Source organism: Peromyscus eremicus, chromosome 6, assembly GCF_949786415.1.
Source record: "Peromyscus eremicus chromosome 6, PerEre_H2_v1, whole genome shotgun sequence".
NCBI lineage: Eukaryota > Metazoa > Chordata > Mammalia > Rodentia > Cricetidae > Peromyscus > Peromyscus eremicus.
In genome coordinates, this window is record NC_081421.1 from 72213581 (window position 1) to 72237427 (window position 23847).

The 23847-nt window shown below is 43.0% G+C and overlaps 1 protein-coding gene and 1 pseudogene across 1 annotated transcript; both read left to right on the forward strand.

The window, feature by feature from the left end:
* The first annotated feature begins 7416 nt into the window (after window positions 1–7416).
* On the forward strand, window positions 7417–13129 carry LOC131912602 (3 beta-hydroxysteroid dehydrogenase/Delta 5-->4-isomerase type 1-like). Its single transcript, XM_059264912.1, has 3 exons — window positions 7417–7616; window positions 10674–10838; window positions 12026–13129. Exons 1-3 carry the CDS (start codon window positions 7472–7474, stop codon window positions 12835–12837), a joined length of 1122 nt encoding a protein of 373 aa, XP_059120895.1. The 5' UTR covers window positions 7417–7471; the 3' UTR covers window positions 12838–13129.
* A 6984-nt stretch (window positions 13130–20113) lies between these two features.
* On the forward strand, window positions 20114–21051 carry LOC131913832 (3 beta-hydroxysteroid dehydrogenase/Delta 5-->4-isomerase type 1-like; annotated as a pseudogene).
* The last annotated feature ends 2796 nt before the right edge of the window (window positions 21052–23847 follow it).

Here is a 23847-nt window from a genome sequence, read left to right on the forward strand (position 1 = left end):
TGTTGGTTTTTATTATTTCAAATATATAATTGTTGCATTTGCAGGAGTTATTGCCTGTCTGTGTTTATTTTCTCTCTGGATGTCTGTGTAAGATCTGATGGTTAACTAAGAGTAAGACTCAGCCGGGCGGTGGTGGCGCACGCCTTTAGTCCCAGCACTCGGGAGGCAAAGCCAGGCGGATCTCTGTGAGTTCGAGGCCAGCCTGGGCTACCAAGTGAGTCCCAGGAAAGGCGCAAAGCTACACAGAGAGACCCTGTCTCGAAAAAACAAAAAAAAAAAAAAAAAAAAAGAGTAAGGCTCTATTAATGGTCCTGGATTGATGGTTACAACGTAGGCATTTTGCTTTATTTTGGAGACTTACCTCTACATTTCCACCTGTACATCACCAATATCAAGTTATTGAATGTGAATGAAAACTATCTTCTGAAAAAGCTCAGAACTGAGCATGGGTCTTGGATTCCTAGCTGGTGTTGTTGATCCACATAAGTTTGTAGGGCTCTAAGGCCTAGACGGCTCAGCAGTATTTTGGAGAGGAGAGGAAATGACCATCACCAGAGATCAAAGGCTAGCCTGTAACATCCTTTAGAGTTCAAGAAGATCTGAGTGATGGGAAACAGTCTTCAGTGTTGATGGTAATGGTTGATATCCCAAAGAAGTAGCGTAATATTTCATAATACAGAATATTCCAATGTTATCAGATGGTTAAGTAAACTAGAAATCAAGAGACAAAAGCACAAACCAAGTGTGCTGGCTGGTTTTCATGTCAAATTGACACAAAGCTACGACAATGTGGGTAAAGGGAATTTAAATTAAGAAAATGGCTCCATAGCAGTTGGTCTGTAGGTAAGTCGGGAGGGCATTTTATTGACTGATAATTGATGTAAGAGTGCCCAGCTCACTTTGGGCAGTGCTACTCTTGGTCAGGTGGTCCTGGGTGGTATAAGAAAGCAGACCAAGCAAGCCATGAAGAGTAAGCCAATAAGTAACTCTCTTCCATGACCTCTGCATCAGCTTCTGCCTCCAGGTTCCTGCCCTGTTTGAATATCTGCCCTGACTTCTCTCAGTGATAGACTGCAATGCAGAACTGTCAACTGAAATAAACCCTTTCCTCACTGAATTGTTTTTAGTCATGGTGTTTTATTAGAGCAGTAGAAACCGTAACTAAGACACCAAGCATTTCCAAACCCATCCTGACAAGCTACCTTAGATTTGTCTAGCCAGAAGGCCTTTTGAGTTCTTAAAGGAAAAACTTAGTCACTCACTGTAGGAGTCAGGGACTGAAAATGTACAGTAGAATAAGAAGAGTAAGAAATGCTACTAGATAAGAGGAAGAGCCGTGGCCATGTGCAGCCAAACAAGGGTTGTGAAAACTGGACATGAGAAGAGGCACAGCAGTATGCCTAGCATTAAAAATAAATAAGTAAGTAGAATCTACCCCTTCAGAAGAGAAGAGGCTGGCAAGAGCCTGCCATGTTGCAGGAAGAATTCACTGGCTTGTGTGGTGATATTTATTTGTGCTGAAATGTAGTAACACACTAGGGAATAGCCAAGCATGGTGACAGATGCTTTTTATCCCAGTACCAAACATAGAGACCCAGAGGTCTGTAAGACAGGCAGTGACAAGGAAGTGAGGTAGGTGGGCTAAGAGCCAATGAGAGGGCAGAACAGCAAGGCAATAAAGGCACTTGTAGACAGGAAGTAAGTCAATTTTGATAGCTGCAGAGCTGGAGAGGCAAGATTGATGGCTATCACTATTTCCCTGATCTCTAAGGCTTTCACCCCTATATTTGGCTCTGTGTTTCTTATTTAATAATACCATTTAGAAATTCACCTATGGGCTTGCTTCTCATAAGGTCCTCTGAAGCAACAGACTGCAAATAGAACAGATCTAGATATGATCAATTAGTGCATCCCAGCAGCCCACTGGTTGCCAGTGCATTGTCTAGGGTCTGACCGTGTAGGAGTTAAGGGGAATGTTCTGAAGTCTGTGTAAAGGTTAGGCATAGTCTGTTGAGCATGTGGGTGAATGACAGAGCTGTCATGGAGGGTTTGGGGGAAATATCAGACAGAGAGTTAGACTCTCATTTACTCAGAGCCAGACAAAATTAATTTTGACAGAGCATTCTGGAAAGAATTTTGTGGCAATCAAGAAAGAATTTGCCTGGGGTAAGGGAGAGCATAAATGTCACCAAGACACTTCCCACCAGGGCAATTTTAGAGGCAGAAGCTCTGTGTCACAGATCTTTATATTTAGTTGTCTGAAGTTGGCCTCTAGGGTCCCCTTTAAAGGGAAAGTATAAGGACTTCGTTGGTTTAGTACTCTGGTGGGACTCACTTGCAGCTTGCTTTGGCTGTTTCTTGAAAGAAATGCTGACGGTGCACAGGTGAAACTCCCTAGTAAACTCATGGCGTCTGACAGCCACTGCATTAGTTAGTAACACCTAGTAAAGTCCCTTTCAAATGGCTGAGACCAGTCATTTAAATGACTCTCCTGTGGGTCTTTAGGTCCCCTGACTGAATGAGGTCAATCTGGGAACCTCAGTGAGGGGCTGGTAGCACTTGTTTCATAGTATCATAACTGTTTGGTGTTGTTGGCATTATTCTTTCGTACTCGATGTTCAAGTCAAATAGGTGGCCAATAATTAACCTTTTAAATGCTAATTTAGCCAAAACTGGGGGGTTGGGGGTAAACTATCAGTTGTCATCTTCAGGGATGGGTCAAAGTCTTATTTACCTTGTGTGTGTGTGTCCTAATTAAAGCATGAGAGAACTTTTGTTCTGATGTTTTCCTCCTCAGAGGGAATTCTGTTTAGTGTTCACCCTCTAGGGTCTCAATTGCATCTGTTATTAAAAGGAACGTTTAATCTGGAGCTGTGGTATTTAAAGGCACCTGTGTTCCCCTGGATTCTGACTAACCTTCCAGGACTAAGACCCAAGCATTGGCTTTCTTTTTTGTCCTTACCTTTTGACATTCACACTTGGACATTAGAAGGACTTCAACAAATCTTTATGTGGGGCCCAGGGGTTTTTATTAAAACTTTTGTGAAAATTTACATAAAAATTAGATAGGAAATTAGATTTTAAAATAGTCATTTTTGTTATTTATTGTGAATTTTGATGTTAATTTTTCTTGATTCTTGAGAATTTCATGTGTATGTACAGTGAGGCAAGATCATATTCATCCCTCATTTACCGAACCCCCCCCCCCCAAATGCTCCTCAAGCACCCTGTCCCAACACTTCCCCTGAACTCCGTATCTTTTTTGGATAGTGTCCATGAATGAGTATGGAACTATCCACTAGAGCAGGAGACATTAACTGGTGGTCATGGTCAACATTCAAAATTCTATCTAGGTCTGATAACCTCCTCCTTGCTCTAAAATATACCCAAATGTAAAAGGGCGCAGTGCAAGGATAGCAACCAGCCCTCTCTTACTTTCTTGAAACCCAGTGGCCCATCCTTGCTGCTATCTCCCAGTCAGCAGAAACACAGCTGTAGCCCTCTGCTGGTCCCACTTGTGAACTTTGCAGCACTCTGCCTGCCTCCACCCTTAGCCCTGAAAACAAAAAAGCTTTGAACATCAGTATTAATATTTCACAGTTAGATTTATCTATAGCTAAAGATATAAAATGAGATGTCATAGAACAAATGAAAACTCTCCCCACACATTTATGGGGACACCTTCCTACAAGATGTTCTAGCTTCATATCTCTTCTCTTTTAAGTTTAGACTGGTCCTTAGGTATAGAACAAGATGTTCTCTTTTGCTCAAAAGTAGCCTTCCCCCAAAAGAAGACCCCTCACCTGGTTCTGACACAGGAGACACCTAATTATGATTCGTTTTAGTGTCAATTCGTCACAAAAGAGAATCACTCAACAAAGTGCCCTGATGACCTTGATTGATGTGGGAAGCCCCACCCTAAAAGTGGGCGGCAAACTCTGGAAGCAGCCCAGATAAAAAACGTCCAGTTCAGAAAAAAAATCTAGCCTGTTGCTGGCTTTGGATCTCTCTTGCATTGGAGTTGGTTTGTGGTGCTGCTGCTGGCTCCTTTGCAGATAGAAGACACCAGCTTCTCCAAGCTTGCATCGTGGACTAGGGACCAGCTGGTCTCAGAAACCTTCCACACTTCCAGTGCCAACTTGTGACAACTGACCCACTGGCCCTGTGGCTGAGTAAGTACAATTTGTCTCCCCACAGCGAGGAACACTTATTGTGGGACTATTCCAATGGTTGGGGTATTTAGCCTCAAGGACCAAGTAAGCACTAGTTTCTGAGGTGTGATTTAGCTGTTCTTACTACGTTAAAGCTGATTTAATAAATTCTGAGAGACAGAAAGACAGAAGACAGACAGATAGATATAAATCCTCTTGGTTCTGTTCCTCTATAGACCGCTGACTAAAACACACCAGCTATCTGCCTATACTATACTACTACTAACTGCCCAGCAGGCTATTGGGAAGGGTATATTCTACCATCACTGAATTTTGTAACCAGAACTTCTAAGTTAAAAGCCTAGACTGGAGCAGCCATCCTGACATACCAATTAAAGAAACAAGGAATTGCTAAAGCAGAGGTGTGGGGGAGAATCTCTTCAACGTGGCTCCAGGAGGATCAAAAGCAGACAGGGGTGTTCAGGGACCCCAAGTCTGTCTTCATGGTTCTGCTTTGGCTTACGGTAAACAGAGAGAGCTGCCATAGGAGCCACAGGTAAACATGATTAAGCGATGCTTGTAAAGATCATTGTCTGAGTCTAGGTTTGTCAGTGTCCCCAAGGAAGTCCTTGGTGCTTAATGTCACAAAGTGATTCTCAGAAAATGATTGCTCACTGTCATGGATAATTGCCCTCCTCTTTTGTTGATATACAATATCAATATATCAAAGAAAATTCAATATATTAGGGCGACAAATATAGATATTATATCCTGAGAGGAGCCTGGGAAGCACATGGTTATAGACAGCCCTTTTTTATTCCCCTTTCGCTTCCTGAAGGCTCAATCTTACAAACATTTATTAAAAATTATCCCTGCAACTTAGAGATGGCTACAACATCTGGAGAATTGTGCCCCTGTGTGCCCAGAAACATACAAACTCATAAGAAAGGACTGAAACAGTCCATTATTGGCCATTGTTAACAGACAGTGCTGGGTCAGACTGCTGCAGAGGATGCCCAACATGAAAATAATAGACCAAGAACAGTGGGTCAGACTGATGCTAGACAGAGCTCAGAACTCCATGTGTTTGACCTCAGCCTTCTACCATCAGCAGGGCCTCCAAGGAAAATTACACAAGAACTACAGGGGTAATCTTTCTGTTCCTTGGTCACCAAAAATATTCCTTTAAAGGGAAAGGTAATAGCAAGAAATGGTGGAAGCAGGAAAGCATAATGTGAAGGAAATCTTTCATTTGTGTAATCCAAATGGATTGTGAGAGTAGCCGGTTAAGAAGAGCAATTCGGTTTTGAAAGCTGTGCAGTGGCCAACACACCAGGGTTCATACAGGACCCATGGCCACAGAAAGCAGGCTCTACCTGGTAAAAACTAACACTAGGTTATCCCCCAGTGGGGGAGCAGACTAGTGGGCTGGATAAAGGACACTCAGGTCATTAACTTGGCACCAAAACATTAAAATATAAGAGCCAATAAGGTTTCAAACTTGAAGTGTTTAAACCGGCATTATGTGATAAGCTGAACCACATTTTCTTTAGTGTTGGTTGAGAAGGGTGTAGCCTCTAGGTGAGCAGCCCTCCCTGATGAGGTCCTCTTAGACCAAAATGTGATGCTGAAGTCTTAGTGGAGGCCAAGTAGAAACGGTGATGGGATAAGGACAAAGTTCACAGAAGAGGGGTCTTTACGAAACCTTTCCTTCAAGTTCTTATCTCTTTTATCTGCTTCTGAGGGAGCAGAAATTGAATCTAATAAAGAAATCTTTCTCCAGCCTGATGTGTAAAACAGTAGCCATGCAAGCCAGAGAAGTGTGTGCATATGTGTGTAATTGTGTGTGACTGTGTAACATTTTGCTTTTCATATCTCTTCAAAGATCACCTCCCAATGCACCAAGACTCTGGTCTGAGGACCAGAATTCAAATAACTGAAAGTGCTATGCTAGAAACAGTGCCCATGGATACTTCTGTCAGTCCTCCTCGGGGTTTGGGGGCTGGGGGGTGTTGGGGTTAACAGTGAATGCTGCTATATTGGCTAGTGGTCCAGATAGCCCACTAGTTCTACAAGATGTAGCTAACCCTACTACTGTGTGGGAGAGTGGTTATTTAGTATTCTAGCCTTGCTGCATGCAGCCTAGATGGGACAGTGTTATCACCTAATGCCCCTTCCAAGCATGAAAATGTTTGAGTGTTGATGAGTTGGGAGAAAATGTGAGCCCCTGAGAGAACAGAAGGAAATAACTGCACTCTACCTTAAAGGGTATCTTGTACCTCCAGTAAGACTAGAGGAAGAAACAACATTATTTCATAGCCCAGTTATACCAGATGCCTGAGAAGATGAAAGTTTAGGCTTGCCAAAGTGTTACCTTGCTTTGTAACCTGATGTGATCGAAAAGGAAGTGTGGTATCTGACTTGATTTGGAAGACATATTCATATAGTATAAAGCACAGTACTTGCTAATAAAGGTTGACCAGAATTCCGTTGATGTGGCGATTTCTTGAGTTATGTATCTGTTTGGTATGAGGGATTTAGGAGTTTGTGTTTAAAAAAAAAAAAAAAACAGGCTGTGGATTTTAATATTATCATCTAAATTGCTTCTCCTCTATTGTATGTGATTCAAATCTCACTCCAAAATGGCCTGTGGCTGATTTGACAGAGCCTTCTTATTCCAAATGACTTCTGCCCTGCAAACTCAAGGAAGGAATGCGGAGAAATTTTAAAAAACAGGACTTACTGGATCACCTATCCCATTTGATGGCACTTAGATAAACTTGTGTCCTATCACAGTTCACTAAAATTGTAAATGGTTCAAGAATGCCCATAAATGCAATCTCCAAAGAGTTGCCTGATAATAGGTCCATTGTGGTTCTGGGACAATGAACCTATAGAATTTTCTGGAGGTATAGACCTCGAGGCACGGGATCTCTCGACCCTTCCTTTGTGCCTCACCTTTTGTAGCCAACAAGCAAACATTTTTCTGAGTTCCATGAACTGCTTATGTAACTTGATCGTGTGCAGTAAGTTTGTGGCCATTTCTGAAGCACAGGTGAAATTGCCTGGGCGGGCAACAGATATCAGGTTACAGGAGATATCTTGGGGAAAAGAGACCCTGCGGGTCTAACAGTTTCTGGGTACACATCGAAATACATTGATAGTGCTATGGAGAAATTGTACCATGTCTTATGATCTGTGTTATGAGAGGTTGGTGGGAGAAATTAAGCTTGAGTAATCCCTGGCCGTCTCTTTCTAGGCATCTTCAGAATCACCCTACATTACCCCTGCTCTCACTGGATCTGCTGCCTGTGTTGACCATGCCTGGGTGGAGCTGCCTGGTGACTGGGGCAGGAGGATTTCTAGGGCAAAGGATTGTCCACTTGCTGGTACAGGAGAAGGATCTGGAGGAGGTCAGAGTTCTGGACAAGGTCTTCAGACCAGAAACCAGGGAGGAATTCTTCAGTAAGTCAACTTGAGGATTTGGTATAAAATTCCAATTCAGCATAACAATTGCTGACTGATGCAGGGAGGGCTTCTGAACTGTTAAGTAAATAAGGACACTTGCTGTCATAACACAGCACCATGTCCACATTCATCAGGGGGAATCAGACCACACAGCATAAAAGACACTGTACAGTTAGGGGAGGCTGAATTTGAACTGACGATTTCTCTCTCCCTTTCCTGGAGCTCTTTAATGTGGACTTGCCAATTGCTGGGTATTAGCCATAACGATCGTTAAGCTAGTGGGTTCAGTACAAGCTCCCTCTGTCCTAACTGCTACTGTTCCAGTTGTTTTGTTCTGGTTTGCTCTGTGTGGGCAGGGTGGGGGCAGAGGGAGGTGGTTCTGTTTTTTTTTTTTTTTTCATCTTTTGTGGTCCTTCATTTAGCATTTTGAGTATATGTCAAATAAAAGAAATGAAAAATAAAAAAGGGAGAGAAATTTAGAGAGACAGAGTAAGAAAGTGATAGACAGGAAAAAACAGAGATAGAAAATAAGATTGAGAAAGTGAATTTCTGAGGAAATGCATGAGGTCACAGCAAGGGACCAACACAATGCCAATATGAGCAGGACTGTTCATACCTCACCTGGACTGTTCTTGCGTATTTCTCTCCATTCCTCAACGGAGTTTATCATCACTAAGGATAATATTGCAGAAGGCACTGGGGCAGGCCATAATTCCTTCAGCGATTTGTTATCTCAGTTACAACTGGACCAGCTGGTTTCATGGGATATTTTTACCACCTTTTCAACCTCCAGGTCATTATAAGAACTTTGCAGGACTTGGAGGAAAGGATGCTCACTCACCTGGACAGCAAGGACTTTGAGTTGGGATAACAAAGATGACTATAGCAGCAGCATCCAATTAATGAGGATCACAGACCAAGCAAAAGGTTCCCTCACTTACACTCCATTATTTTGTCCAGGGACCAACTCATGGCTGAGCAGTCCTCCCATCGTCTGTATGTGACTCAAGCTAGCTCTATGCCCCGTCCTTGGCTTCAAGGATAAGTGCACTCTACCTAGAGATCTGCCCTGCACACAGGACCCTCCATGGCCCTTGAGACAACACTCCCCCTCTACTCTGTCTTTGTTTCTGACTTCTTCAAATGTCAAGTTCCTCCTCTATCATTCTGAGTGCTGCCTCCAGAAACTCAATGTTAACACAAAGCCAATTCTATTCGTTAGAGTCCCGATGTCTAAGCAATACTTGCAAATAGCCAAGGCTTGAACTGGAGGAATAGCACAATAGTTGAGTACTGTAGGGATAGAGGTAGAGAGGGCCCTGCATAAAAATAAATGCGCTTTCTGTGCCAGGCTCCGTGGTACATACTGCGGTGACATATCATTAGCTCAGTTTAAAATTCCTGGAATGTAGATTAATAGGTGCAGAGGATAAATGGTTTACCCAAATATGAAAGCTAAAATAAACAAACTGAATGGGAACCCCAGAAATCTTTCTATAGCCTTTATATTCCTCACATTCAGTGTGGGTAGGAGCTTCTTTGGGTCTCTTTCTGACACTGTTCGCATGACAGCAATACTCCACCATGTTGCTGTGCAAACATTTGCCACATCCAGGTGTTCTAGATAAGGGTGCAGCTATGGCTCCACCAACAAACTCTCTAAGAGGACTCTCCTGTGATCTCTGGGTTCCCAAAAAGCTCATGGATTAGAGTCTACTACAATATACATCAGGATTCCTCTTTTCTATTCATAGCGACATCCCTGAACCAGTCTGTAAAAATCAAAGGCAAAGGAGAAGAAGGACAGAATGGGCAGATAGGATCATAAGCCATGAATTCAACCCTCATACAGGTACCTGATTCCCTGTGAGCAGTACCTTGTTTGCCTCCCTCTACTTCAGGGCTTTCCTGGAGTTATATAAGGAGTGGAGGGGACATGGATAGGACACACTTAGAAGAGAGTAAGTGGGAAGCCATTCTATTTGTGTCTCTAGAGATGTTTCCTCAGCCATGGATTTCTGCTATCCTTCTCACTGTTGTTCAGCCTCATTGATAATTTCAGTTGAGTGGAATGACTTCAATCTGCCTCTGATAAATTGATTGCAAGCATCCCCAGAGAATAGGCTAGTAGCACAGGTAGAGACAGGTCAAGGGAGGTGTCCTCAGTCAGTGTAGCCATAACTGTGTCCACAGATTGCTGATAACCCACAAAGTTCATCTACTAATTCTGGCCTAGAGGACCAGTCTCTACAAAGTGTGGGCAGAAAGGAATGAAACTCCAAAACCTGGGTGAGAATTAAGAAGCCAAAGCAAATGTAGGGTACTGGGGAAAAAACGCATGTGGGACACGGGCATTTTGTGAGTTGAATGACAAAATTATAGGCAGTGCTATTTGTAGGTTCCATAGGAACCAAAAGATACTGGCATTGTACCCACTGCCTTGGGTAGATGGCTGTAAGGGATTCCCTGGAAGGCCTCAGTTACAGCATAGACATGTAGTTTTTTGATAATATCTCAGAGACGATGTTCTACTATCTACCTATGTGATCCCATCCTATTTTTATTGTTAGTTCCTTCACTCTCCATGAGTCATGTATGCCCATCGAGTGGTACTGTGTTAACTCTTCCTTTTTGGTTCAGCACAGACTCAGAAAATACTAAACTCTGGCTGAGATTCATAACCATGTGGCTTCTCTCTCTGATCCCACTGCTGGAAACAGGGTCTTCCTCATCATAATACTGAAACAGACATTCCATCTGCTAATCTCCCTTCTACCCAGCCACCATCATTACCTCCTGAGTCTCTTTGATGAATGGATCAATTTCCCACCACTCTTCTGCACAGGTTCATGCCCCAGGCACATTTCATTGCTTCCTAATCTGATTTGTTTTCTGCCATGGGAAAGAATGCATCTTCCTTCCTTATATCAGGCCTCCTCTCAAAGATTTCCCCCACTCTGACAATTTTTCATGAACTCAGAAACTGGTACCTGTGTACAGGAAACATCCCAGCCCACAGAAAAGTTTCCCAATGACCTGTCTTGTGTTCCACAGACCTACAGACAAAGACCAAGGTGACACTGCTAGAAGGAGACATTCTGGATGCCCAGTACCTGAGGAGAGCCTGCCAGGGCATTTCTGTTGTCATTCACACTGCTGCTGTCATTGATGTTCAGGGGGCCATTCCCAAACAGACCATCCTGGATGTTAATCTTAAAGGTACAGTATCTGGACACAAGGTGAAAGTTGCGAGGTTGAAAATGTCCACACAGATCAGGAAGGGATTCTCTCACCACAGAAGACCTGCCATGCTCTGATTCTAATGCTGTGCTCACCAGACCCAGCTTGAAGATTTCAGGGCTATTACATGGCTAAGGCCCAGCAGGTAGAAAGTATGTGGCCTAGGATGTGAGGTCACATCTATGTCACTCCAACTTCAAGGAAAGCTCTTTTGTGGTCGTCCCTTCCAAGGAGACAGGATTCCAACTCCAGGCAGTTGACAACCATCCACACTTTCCTCCTTTTGGTCAGACATAGACAAGACCTACATGCTATTAGTTTTGAGAGAGCTTTCAGCCTGACAAGGGTCTGCCATGACAGGAATTCCCAGCAGGAAACACACAGTCCCTTTTAGTTTTCTTCCAAGAGGAAGAGATGACATCAGTCAGTGCTGGGATCCAAGATGAAAACTAAAAGAATATTTATCCCCTCTACTTTGTACAACTAAGTCAATAAAGTCATAGATGGAACCAAGAGTGCTTTACCGTTGTGTATGCACTCAGGCACACAGTTGTATCTTCACTTCTCCCCAAACCCAATAATCATTTGTTCCCTGACTCAGACTAGTTGTCTTTAGACAGTTTTATTCTTATCTAATGACAAAAACCCTGTAGCTATGAAATGTCTGTGTAACATATTATGACCTGTATACAAGTGGATTTGAGCTTGGATGATGTTAATTCTTGAACAATTCTTAGTTAAAAAGAGCTATTTGTGTTAAAATAGTTTTAATTAGTTAAAAAGAATATGATCTTCTGCTTTTGTACATCTAAAACACATGAATTTATATGCATAAAATTATAATTATATCATAGACATATTCAAATTGGATAAACAAGAAGCCTTAGGGGCTTTGGACACTAAAGGACACCCAGTTTCACATATTCATGCACATAAACACACACAGGGCTGTGAACACAAGTGCCTAGAGACTCTTGTTCTCTAGAACTACCTGTTGTCCCCAGATCATAGCAAGGTAGCTGTGAGTTTAGAGAACAGGAAATGTGCATTGGTCTGTAAAGGTTGCTCTGTTAGCCAGAAGATGAAAATAACCATGAAGCTGTGCACATGGTGAACCCCCTTAATTATCTATCTCCTAAGACTGACAGTGTATTCTCTGTGATTAGGTACCCAGAACCTGTTGGAAGCCTGTGTCCAAGCTAGTGTGCCAGCCTTCATCTACACCAGCTCAGTTGATGTTGCGGGTCCCAATTCCTACAAGGAAATCGTCCTGAATGGCCATGAGGAAGAACAACGTGAAACTATATGGCCTGATCCCTACCCGTATAGTAAAAAGATGGCTGAGAAGGCAGTGCTGGCAGCCAATGGGTGCAGCCTAAAAAATGGTGGCACTTTGCATACTTGTGCCTTAAGGCCTATGTATATCTATGGGGAAAAGAGTCCATTCATTTATGTTACAATGATCAGGGCCCTCAAAAATAATGGTATTCTGGGTGTTACTGGCAAATTCTCTATAGCCAATCCAGTGTATGTAGGAAATGCAGCCTGGGCACACATTCTTGCTGCCAGAGGCCTACGAGACCCCAAGAAGTCACCAAGTATTCAAGGTCAGTTCTACTACATCTCAGATGACACCCCTCACCAAAGCTATGATGATTTAAACTGCACTGTGAGCAAGGACTGGGGCTTCCACCTGGATTCCAGTTGGAACCTTCCTCTGCCCATGCTCTACTGTCTTGCCTTCCTGCTGGAAACTGTGAGCTTCCTGCTGCGTCCAATCTACAGTTACCAGCCTCCTTTTAACCGCCACTTGGTCACCCTGTCAAATAGTGTGTTCACCTTCTCCTACAAGAAAGCTCAGAGAGATCTGGGCTATGAGCCACCTGTCAGCTGGGAGGAAGCCAGGCAGAAAACTTCTCAGTGGATCGGGTCACTAGTGGAGCAGCACAAGGGGACACTGAACACAAAGACTCAGTGATGTGACCATGGCAGGGACATGGCCCTGGGTGCTGTCAGTTGGTAGTTGTCAGATCCTCGAGAAGGGACAGAGGAACAACCAAGGTGCTGCTGCCTCCCTTTGACACAGAGAGCAACTTGGTGTCTTCCTCAAGTCACCAGATGCTTTGCCCGTCACTGGCCCAGACACAGGCTTTCTTCCCTCAGCACCTGCCCAGGGACACAGGGCTGCTGTGTCTCAGCTCAAACTTCCAAACGATCAGCGCCTCTTGCCCCTTAGAGCTCTCTCCATTGGTTTCATCCCCCCACTAAAAACATTTACATCTCTGCAAATTTTTCTTTGCTTTATAGAGCTCAATCAAAGGATCAATAAATATTGGTTAATACATCATCTGCACAAGTTGTTTTAGTCTTCTATTTCCCTTCCATGACCAGGCAAGGCCATGCTGGGATCAGAAATAAATAGGGTTCTGAGGTGGATTGAGGAAAATGGGGGCCAGATTAGGGACAGGAGACTCATCCCTGGCCGCTGTCCTGTGAAGTGCACTAGATGACTAGATGACTGTACTTTATGTAATAGGGACTGGCAGTAAGAATGCCACAGTTTCTCCAGGAGATTCCCCAGGGCCAGGGAAAGAGCTGGGAGGAGGCGTCCTCTAGTGGATATTCAGAGTTACAGTTTTTCTCACAGCTAAATCTACACTTGTCTGTTTGGTGGTTTATGTTCCAGGTTTCCTATAAAATTGCCAGTATGAGAACAGTGGATAGAGGCTAAGAAAGTTTCTCTCCCTTGGTCTAGACAGAACTATGAAAAAACCCACTCCCCTTTACCAGCTAATGCCTCATAGTTTTCTCTTTCTGATGCACAGAGAAATGGGCCTCAGATATCTGACTCAGGGGACCAGTTTTTTACAAGCCTAGACAGTAGAGAGTAACTTTGTTTCAATAATCCTGGATTCCCAGCAGTTGGTGGGTAGCGCCCAATGGGTTGCCAATAGTTTCTACCTAAAACCTGAGAAAGAAGATTGTAAAACGGAGTTAAAAACAGCTTCCTAGTTGTTTTTCTCAAGTTAGCAGCAGCCTACCGGTTTGAGCTACTATATGGTGGGTTCCTGGTGTGTGCATGGTTGACCTGCAGCATGGCGGGAATGAGGCGCCTCCAAGCCACACATTATGCTGTGTGGTGGATTTAGCCTTTGCTAGTACAAAACAAAAAAAAGTGGTTCTGGGTTCCATGCTTCTTGGATAGAAGCATAGATCCACTATGGCTCCCAGCGCTGGTGGTGAATTATCTCCACCAAGCTGAAAAGCTAAATTGCGTGGAGCTAACAGCCAAGACTTCTGCTTCAGTACTAATCGCTGCAGTTTAAAACAATGGGCTCACAATTAGATAGGTTCAGATAGAATAGTTTACAATGTGTGTAAAAATGTTCGTAGCCTTGAAAGAGAAAAAAAGAAATATATGCAGTTATATTGTTATATAAAGAAATAGATAGTTTTTAAAAATAAAGTCTTTAAAGAGACAGTAAAATTAATATAACAAATAAGGCACCTAAAGATGGATATCACACAGAGAATCTGGATTATGTTGTCTTTGATATTCTTAACTGCAGAAAGACATTTGATTGTAAAAGCTGTTGAGTTAAGGCAATATATATGTTTTAAAGTTACCTTGACTTCAAAATTTAGATATAAGGATATGTTGCTTTGGAAAAGAGACTCTGCTTTTGTTTCCACAGAAAGCCAGAGGTTATGGATTTGTTCCAGATTAAGATATATCAGGTTTGACCAGCCAAAACCCTCTGAAAGGTCTCTGATGACACCATGGCCCAGTGGTTCCAACATCCAAAATTGGCTTCAAGGCAATTGGTTCAGACAATACACTTTCACAGACTACTCCATAATCCTAAAATTTTCTTTATGTCCCCATAAGATACAGTGCCCTCCTCCAGCAGGAAGTAGTAAGAAAAGCTAAGCCCAAATTCCCAAGCTGGCTTTGGAGATAGAATTGGCTCACTCCTTCTCTAAATCCAAGCATATTGCCAAAAAAAAAAAGGATTAAGATATTCTTTTGTCCTATATCAGAAGAGACAGAGAAAAACCAATATTTTTATTTAAAACAGGTTGATTATAAATACAATCTCTTTCTAAAGAACAAAAGGGGACAGTATAGATAATGATAAGATAAAGGGGTAGATTATTGAACTTACTTTTAAAGAGCAACTTGTTTAAAAATGTTTTACATTGCTATGGATTTTAGTTTATTGATACAAATTTAAAGTTAATTTTGTTATACTGTATGTGTATTTTTACTCTTGTTTAAGGTATTATGTTTATACAACTCATTTAAATTGTAATGGAATAGTTAGTATTCTATGATAGTCAAATTTATAGATCATGTTAAGTTTTCTAGGTATACATAGATATATTTCAGATAGATAGGTAATCTTCAAATACTTCAAAGACCCACAGAATATGACATTTAAAATGTTTTTAAAAATTTAGACTTTCTGGACAATGAGACATGTCTGCTCCTGGCAGCACAGATTTACTTCAGAAAGGAGGATAGGCATCTAAGACACTCCATATGGAGTTTATCTTCTTGGCAAAAATAGCCATTTGGGCAACAAACTGTTCTTGCCTTGTCTGCTTGAAAATAATGTATCGACTGGACAGGCAGGACCTGTAGGAAGGTGACCACTGAACTTTGCTAGGCAAAATGGTCCTTCAGGTTCCTGCTTCACAGAGGAAACTGCCAGACATTCTACAGGACACAGAGAAAAGTGACTGAGGTACTCTAAGCATGTGGGCTGAAGACAGATGCCCCAACTTTACAGAAAAACTTTGGATCACTGTCCTGGCTGCCAGCTGTCTGTGTCTACTTTCGTAAGATCCTGAAAGTTGCTTGCATCCTTCTCCCATTTCTCAGGTAATATTATATCCTTCAGATGTCTTTGATGTAGTTGAAGACTAGATAGTTATAATTTCCTTAGTTATGATAAAAGGTAAGTTAGATATGAAATCTTAGACTCACAAATGTAAGATAGATAGGATATCTTCTTTAATTTTGCCAAATACAAATAGACTAGATATTATAAATAGAGTAGATATTGTAACTGTAATGCTTGCTTGATAATTGTTTTGTCATATATAATTTTACTATGTTAAAGTTAAAACCTTCCTTTTTGAAAAAAAAGAAAAAGGGAAGTGCTGTGGGATGTTCCCTATGCTGTGAATGTATTGCTATGATTGACTGATAAATAAAACACTGATTGGCCAGTAGCCAGGCAGGAAGTATAGGCGGGACTAGCAGCGAGGAGAACTGAGGGAACAGGAAGGTGGAGTGGAGGAGATGCTTCCAGCTGCCACAATGAGGAACAGGATGTAAAGTACCGGCAAGCCACGAGCCACGTGCCAAAGTATAGATTAATAGAAATGGGTTAATTTAAGATAGAAGAATTAGATAACAAGAAGCCTGCCATGGCCATACAGTGTATAAGCAATATAAGTCTCTGTGTATTTACTCAGCTGGGTCTGAGCTGCTGCAGGACTGGCGGGTAAGAGAGATTAGTCCTGACCATGGCCCAGGCAGAACTGGAGAAACTTCAGCTACAGTTGGGGGTGGGGGATGAGGAGATTCCCCCTTTTCAAGCACGGTAGTACCAACTGCCTATGAGGGATATTGATCAAGAGAATGGGCAATGGGCTCCAGCATGACCTTATTGGGAAGGAAGCTGTGCTACTGGGTTTGTGATTGGAAAGTTGTGGTAAATTGTGGTTAGGAATGCTATTCTTCTCATTTACCTTTTCCAGTTTCTAAGATTATGAAGATTGCTTGCTTCTAAGAACCCCTTGAATAGGAAAGTGGACCCTGTGTATTTGAACCCATTTTGTAAAGAGTGTTGGGTAAGATACATATGCATTTAGGATTGCTGTCATGTGGGAGTCTCTTCTCCTCACACCTAAAGCTGCACAGGCACCAGACTCCAGACACCATGCAGAAGCTCTCTCCTCCTGTGAGCTCAGGATTCCACACCTGGGGTGAACACAGCACTGGCACTCTCTCCCTTGGATGTGCAAGGAATGTGACTTAGGAAAAAAGATATGCCGAACTGAATCAGAGGCTTTGGGGCTTGTTTAAATATGATCTTTAGCCAAAGCCTGCTCTGCTCTGTCCTTAGATCCTGGGAAGTGACAATCTGCCCTCACTTTTTAAACAGCGTGTCTGTTCTGAACCTACCTGGGTATTCTAATTCTATGTGAATGCTCTTGTCCTGTTCCTTTTTGTCTGAATCTATGAAGACTGGCCCGATGAAGGCAAAACAATGTAGCTGCATCAGTTCTGTTAGAGAGGAGACAAATGTGCCCTCCAGCCCACTCTCCTAATGAGGGACAAGGCCCCTAACAGAAGTTTCAGGCATCTGACCCCAAGACATACATCTGCCTCACAGAGAGTCATAGGAGAAGAACATATCCCATTTCTGGAGTGGAAGGAACTCCAAGAACTCCTCAGGGAGATGGACATAAGAGCTTGGTCACGCCATATCTTGAGCTATGCCACATCCACTTTAGAGTCGGGCCCTTCTGAAACATGGAAAAGAGGATGTCTGGCCCTCAGTGACCCTCTGGAAAGGAGCCTTCAATAAACATCACACCTCAATGACCCATAACACTACCCCAGCATTAACTCTTGCTTCAGCCACTAAAATCATCCTCTAATCAAATAAACTAAAACAAGGCATTCAGCAAAACTTCATCTACCTGTGGAATTCTGAAAAGTAAAGAACTTGTGTACCTGCTATGGTCCATTTTTGCATCAAATTGGGTTTTCCTTATGTATAGCATATGTTACCATTCTGGTGTGTCTACTCTAAAAACAGTTGTGTAAATGTGCGTGTATAAGTATATGAACATTATTATCATATTATGCCTTTCTCTACTGACTTTCCATTTGCACTTGTTTGTGTCTCCTTGTGAACCACAGCAGGTGTGTGTAGAAGCCAAAGGACAAGATGTGGAGTTAGTCCATCCAGGAACTGAACTCAGATTATCAGTCTTTGGGGGAGGAGCCTTTACTTGCTTAGCCATCTTACCAGCCCTTAAGATGAAGTTGTAAACACAGTGCAGAGACTATGTCTCTGACTCATAGTCCCAACTCCATAGCTCTTTCTTCTGCTGCCTCTGAAAGAAAAACTATTAGGGAAGCTTCTTATTTCAGCTCACTCTAGCTGACATGTTAACGTTTAAGAGTTAATTCTCAGCACGGGCAATTAATTCTCAGGCACATCTGAGTTAAAGGCCAGCCTGGTCTACAGAGTGAGTTCCAGACCATCCAGAGCTGTTACACAGAGAAACCCTGTTTCAAAAAAAAAGAGAGATGGAGAGAGAAAGAAAGATGTAGGGACAGAGACAGAGACAAAAGAGACAAAGAGAGAGAGACAGAGAGAAATAGGCACACAGAGAGATAAAAAACACACAAATTCTCATAGGAGATTAAAGGGGAAAATACACGAACTATTGCTATTGTTTTAGCTTAGACATTTACAAAAAGAGTAAACGATACCATTTTCAAAGGATGTAACAGGCTTGAAGGGCCCTCTCCTCACGCCCTACTCCCTCCATTCCATGGGGACTCCTGGAACCTTGCAACAGACCCAGGTTTCCTCCTTCTTCCATCCATCTGTGTCTGAAGCCTATATGTATAAAAGCTCTCTACTTGAAACCCACACTGGACTCCAGTGGGAGACTTGCACTGTCCTTCATGCCCTCCATTACACTTTCTCTCCTCACCCCCAGCCCTGTAACAGCCTGCTTGCAGGAGCCTGTCCCTCAGTCCTACTTCCTTACCTGGGGACCATGCTAAACCTTGCAGCAGACCCAGCTTTCCTCTTCCTGTGGATCATCTCACTTCCCACCCCACCCCCAACACACTTCTAGCCTTTCCCCATTCCTTCCTGTCAGCCCCCAATACCAAGAAGCTCTTTGTACCCGGGACCCCAGTGGCTACATCTGGCAGGGACTCAGATAGGGGAGTCACACTCTCCTTCCTGTCCTCCATTATGATCTCTCCACTCTCACCCTCAGATATATAACAACCTGCATACAAGTCCCCTTCTCCCACCTCAGCTCCATTCACTGGAGACTTCAACTCTTGCTTCAGAACCAGGGTCCCCCAGCCCATTCAAGCCTGTCTCTCCAGATTCTTCTGTGCCTTAGGTCAACCTACTTACAGAAGGCCCACTTTCTATCATACCTCCAACTTCCTGGGGACCCCATCACTTGATGTAGACAGGATCCCCTTAGCTATTTCCTGGAGCAACTCTTCAGCCTTTTTCCTAGCCCACCTCTATTCCTCTTTGCCACCATCAATCTGCAGAAGCACTGCAGAAGTCTACCACCACACTCTCCTAAGATCAAGAGAGGGCAACAGAAACCAAACAACAGAGCACCCACACAACAAAGACCAGATATCAACACCTAAAATCACCTCAGTCATCACAAACCCAGAGGCCAAGACCCCAGCATGGAAACACAAGGACTTCAAAGCAGCAGTTCTGAATATGTTTAAGGACCTTACAGAGGATGTGGAAAAACCCTTAAGGACGTCTATGAAAACACAAAGGAACAGTGAGGGACGTGATGAAAACAGTTCAAGACATGAAAGTCGACATGGAATAGCTAAAGCAAACCCAACCTGAGATAAAACTGGAAATGGAAAGATAAGGAAGTAAAACTCAAACCTCAGAGTACACAGCATGGAACAGAGAATCTCTGGTGTTGCAGAAGAAATGGATACCTCAGACACAGAAAATGTTAAATTTCCACACAGCTCAGCAACCTTTGTTCGGGCACTAGGGATGGTCCTTGTGACAATTTCTATAGATCTCACTTGGTGAGAACAATTCCAGAGATATAATGTCCATGTCAGTGTTCAGTTGCCTCTGTACAACTGAGTGTGGCACTGTAGCATCTGGAATCTCAGCTGTCCTTGTATGTGGCTGTACGTTTTTCTTAATTTGAAAATTGCTTCCCAATAATGAAATGAGAAATTTTCGTCTTTAAAACTATATTGACAAATCATAGACTAGAAATACTCTGGTCTTTTCCAGAATCAAAGTTCTTGGTCAGAATTACACACACACACGCACACGCACACACAGAGAGAGACAGAGACAGAGAGACACAGACAGAAACACAGACAAACAGAGAGATCTCTGTAAAGGCTGAAAGTCTAGAACCCTTGGCTCCCAGATAGTAGATGTCACCCCTGTCATTTTTATTGGTTGTGTTCCCACACCATGGCCGTGCTGATCCAGGAACAGGAAAGAATGTACCAGGCAACAGGGATCAAGGTGGAAATGAGCAGTAATCATGTGGACATTTTGGTTTGTTTCCTTATACTAACAGTGTGTTGTCTGTGATTAGATACCCAGAACCTGTTAGAGGCCTGTTTCCAGGCTGGTATGCCAGCCTTCATCTACACCAACTCAGTTCATGTTTCAGGGCCCGACTCCTACAAGGAGATCATCCAGAATGGCTGCAAGGAAGAGAATCATGAAAGCACATGGCCTAATCGCTACTTATATAGCGGAAAGACAGGCGAGAAGGCAGTGCTGGCAGTCAATGGGTGCATCCTGAAAAATGGTGGCACTTTGCATACTTGTGCCTTATGGCCACATACATTTATGTGGAGGGAAGCACATTCCTTTCTGGCACAATTGTTAGGACCTTCAAAATTAATGCTGTTCTGGATGTTACTGGCAAATTCTCCACAATCAACCCACTATATGTGGGTAATGTTACCTGGGAACACATTATGGTTGCCAGGGGCCTACAAGATCCAAAAAAGTCACCAAGCATCCAAGGTCAGTTCTACTACATCTCAGATGACACCCCTCACCAAAGCTATGATGATTTAAGTTGCCTCTGGAACAAGGCTTGGGGCTTGCACCTTGATTCCAGTTGGAGCCTTCCTCTGCCTGTGGTATCCTGGCTTGCCTTCCTGCTGGAAACTGTGATCTTCCTACTGCATCCAATCTACAACTACCGGCCTCCTTTTAACTGCTGCTTGGTCACACTGTCAAATAGTGTGTTCACCTTCTCCTACAAGAAAGCTCAGTGAGATCTGGGCTATGAGCCACTTGTCAGCTGGGAGGAAGCCAGGCAGAAAACTTCTCAGTGGATCGGGTCACTAGTGGAGCAGCACAAGGGGACACTGAACACAAAGACTCATTGATGTGACCATGGCAGGGACATGGCCCTGGGTGCTGTCAGTTGGTAGTTGTCAGATCCTCCAGAAAGGACAGAGGCACAACCCAGGTCCTGCTTCCTCCCTTTGACACAGAGACCACTTGGTGTCTTCCTCAAGTCACCAGATGCTTTGCCCGTCACTGGCCCAGACACAGGCTTTCTTCCCTCAGCATCTGCCCAGGGATGCAGGGGCTACTGTGTCTCGGCTCCTAGTTCCAAATTCTCAGCACCTCTTGTACCTTAGAGGTCTCTCCATTGGTTTCATCTCCCCACTAAAATCATTTTACATCTCTGCAAATTTTTCTTTGCTTTATGAAGCTCAATCAAAGGATCAATAAATATTGGTTAATACATCATCTGCAGAAGTTGTTTTAGTCTTCTATTTCCCTTCTGTGACCAGGCAAGGCCATGCTAGGATCAGAAATGATCATGGATCTGAGGTAGATTGAGGAAAATCAGGGCCAGATTAGGGATAGGAGACTAACCCCAGCCCATACTCCTTTGGGAGTGTGCTAGATGACTAGATGATCATATTTTATGTAATAGGGACCCTGACAGAAGGAACGCTGAAGTTAAAGTTTTTCCAAGAGATTCCCTACTTGGGCCAGAAGGAGGCTCCTGCTTCAGAACATTCTCAGAGTTACAGTTTTTCTTGCAGCTAAATCTAGAAATGTCTGTTTGATGGTTTTTATTACAGTTTTCCTATGAAATTGCTGGTATGAGAACAGTTGTTGTTCAAACCTTAGATGGTCCTTTGATAGAAAAAAAACCCAGAGCCAGATATCAGGGTGAAAGCTGAAAGATCAGAGAATCAGAACAGCCAGCCACTAGTTCTTACCTCTAAGAAATCCTCAGCCTAAAGAGAGTGAGTTTCTGTTTCCTCATGCTTCGTATTTCTTTCTCTTCCCAGACATCACTTTCTGGGATTAAAGGCATGTGTGTGTCTTGTCCCAGTACTGGGATTAAAGGTGTGTAGCACCACTGCCTGTCTCTGTTTCCAGTGTAGCCTTGAACTCACAGAGGTCCAGATGGATCTCTGCCTCCCAAGTGATAGGATTAAGGGTGTGTGCCACCACTGCCTGACCTCAATGTCTAATGTAGTGGCTGGCTCTGTCCTCTGATTCTCTGGCATGTATATTAGGGTACACAATATATAACCTCAACAGTGGATAGAGGCTAAGAAAGTTTCTCTCCCTAGCTCTAGACAGTACTATAAATAAACCCACTCCCCTTTAACAAGTTAATGCCTCATAGTTTTCTCATTCTAAAGCACAGAGAAATGGACCTCAGATCACAGACTCCAGGGACCATTTTTTTTTAATAAGCCTAGATAGGAGAGAGTGGATTTGAGTTGATATTATAAGATTTTCAACAGTTTCTGGGTGGTGAGGAGTGGGGAGATTCCCTTATTCCAAGCATGATGGTGCCAGCTGCCTATGAGGGATATTCGTCAAGAGAATGGGCCATGGGCTCCAGCCTGACCTTGTATGGAAGGAAGCTGTGCTACTGGGTTTGTGATTGGAAAGTTCCTGGTAAACTGTCATTAGAAGTGCTTCATTCTTCTCACTTACCTTTTCCAGTTTCTAAAAATGTGAACGATATAATTGGTTTTTTGTTTTTGTTTTGTTTTGTTTTACTGTTTTTTCTGTGGGAGGCCTGCCACCCATCTCCCAAATAATCACATGGAGACTTATTCCTATTTATGAATGTCTAACCTTATCTTACCTTGTTTCTAGCCAGTTTTAATTAACTTAAATTATTTCATCTACCTTTGGCCTCAGGCTTTTCCTTTTCTATTCCTGTATACCTTTCATTACTTCTTACTACATGGTTTGCTGGGTGGCTGGCCCCTGATGTCCTCTGGACCCTCTCACTCCCGCCCTCCTTCCAACACACACTTCTAGCCTGTCCCCATTTCTTCCTGTGAGCCCCCAATACCAAGAAGCACTTTCTCTCTGGGACACCAGTGGCTATTTTTATTTCAAAGGCAGCAGAAGAAAGAGCTAAGGAGTCAGGACTATCAATCAGAGACACAGTCTCTGCATTCAATTTGTAGTGTCAGCTTAAGTGCTGGTGAGATGGCTAAGCAAGTAAAGGCTCCTGACACAAAAGACTGATAATCTGAGTTAAATCCTTGGAATAACTCCACATCTTGTCCTTTGACCTCTACACACACCTGCTGTAGTTCAAGCAGGCACACACAAGTGTGCATAGAAAGTAGATTAAGAAATGTATAACATAATGACAATGTTCACATACTTAAACACACACATTTATAAAAATGTTTTTAGATTAGAAACAACAAGAGTAGCAATTTGTACTATGCATAAGGAGAACCTAAATTGATGCAAAAATGGAGACTTGCAGGGACACAAGTCATTTACTTTTCAGAATTCCACAGGTAGATGAAGTTTTACTGAATGCCTTGTTTATTTGATTAGAGGATGATTTCAGAGGCTGAAGCAAGAGTTAATGCTGGGGTAGTGTTGTGGGTCATTGAGGTGTGATGCTTAGTGAAGGTTCCTTCCCAGAGGGTCACTGAGGGCCAGGCATCCTCTTTTCCATGTTTCAGAAGGGCCCGACTCTAAAGTGGATGTGGCATAGCTCAAGATATAGGGTGACCAAGCTCTTATGTCCATCTCCCAGAGGAGTTGTTGGAGTTCCTTCCACTCCAGAAATGGGATATGTTCTTCTGCTATGATTCTCTGTGAGGCAGATGTATGTCTTGGGGTCAGATGCCTGACACTTCTATTAAGGGCCTTGTCCCTCATTAGCAGAATGG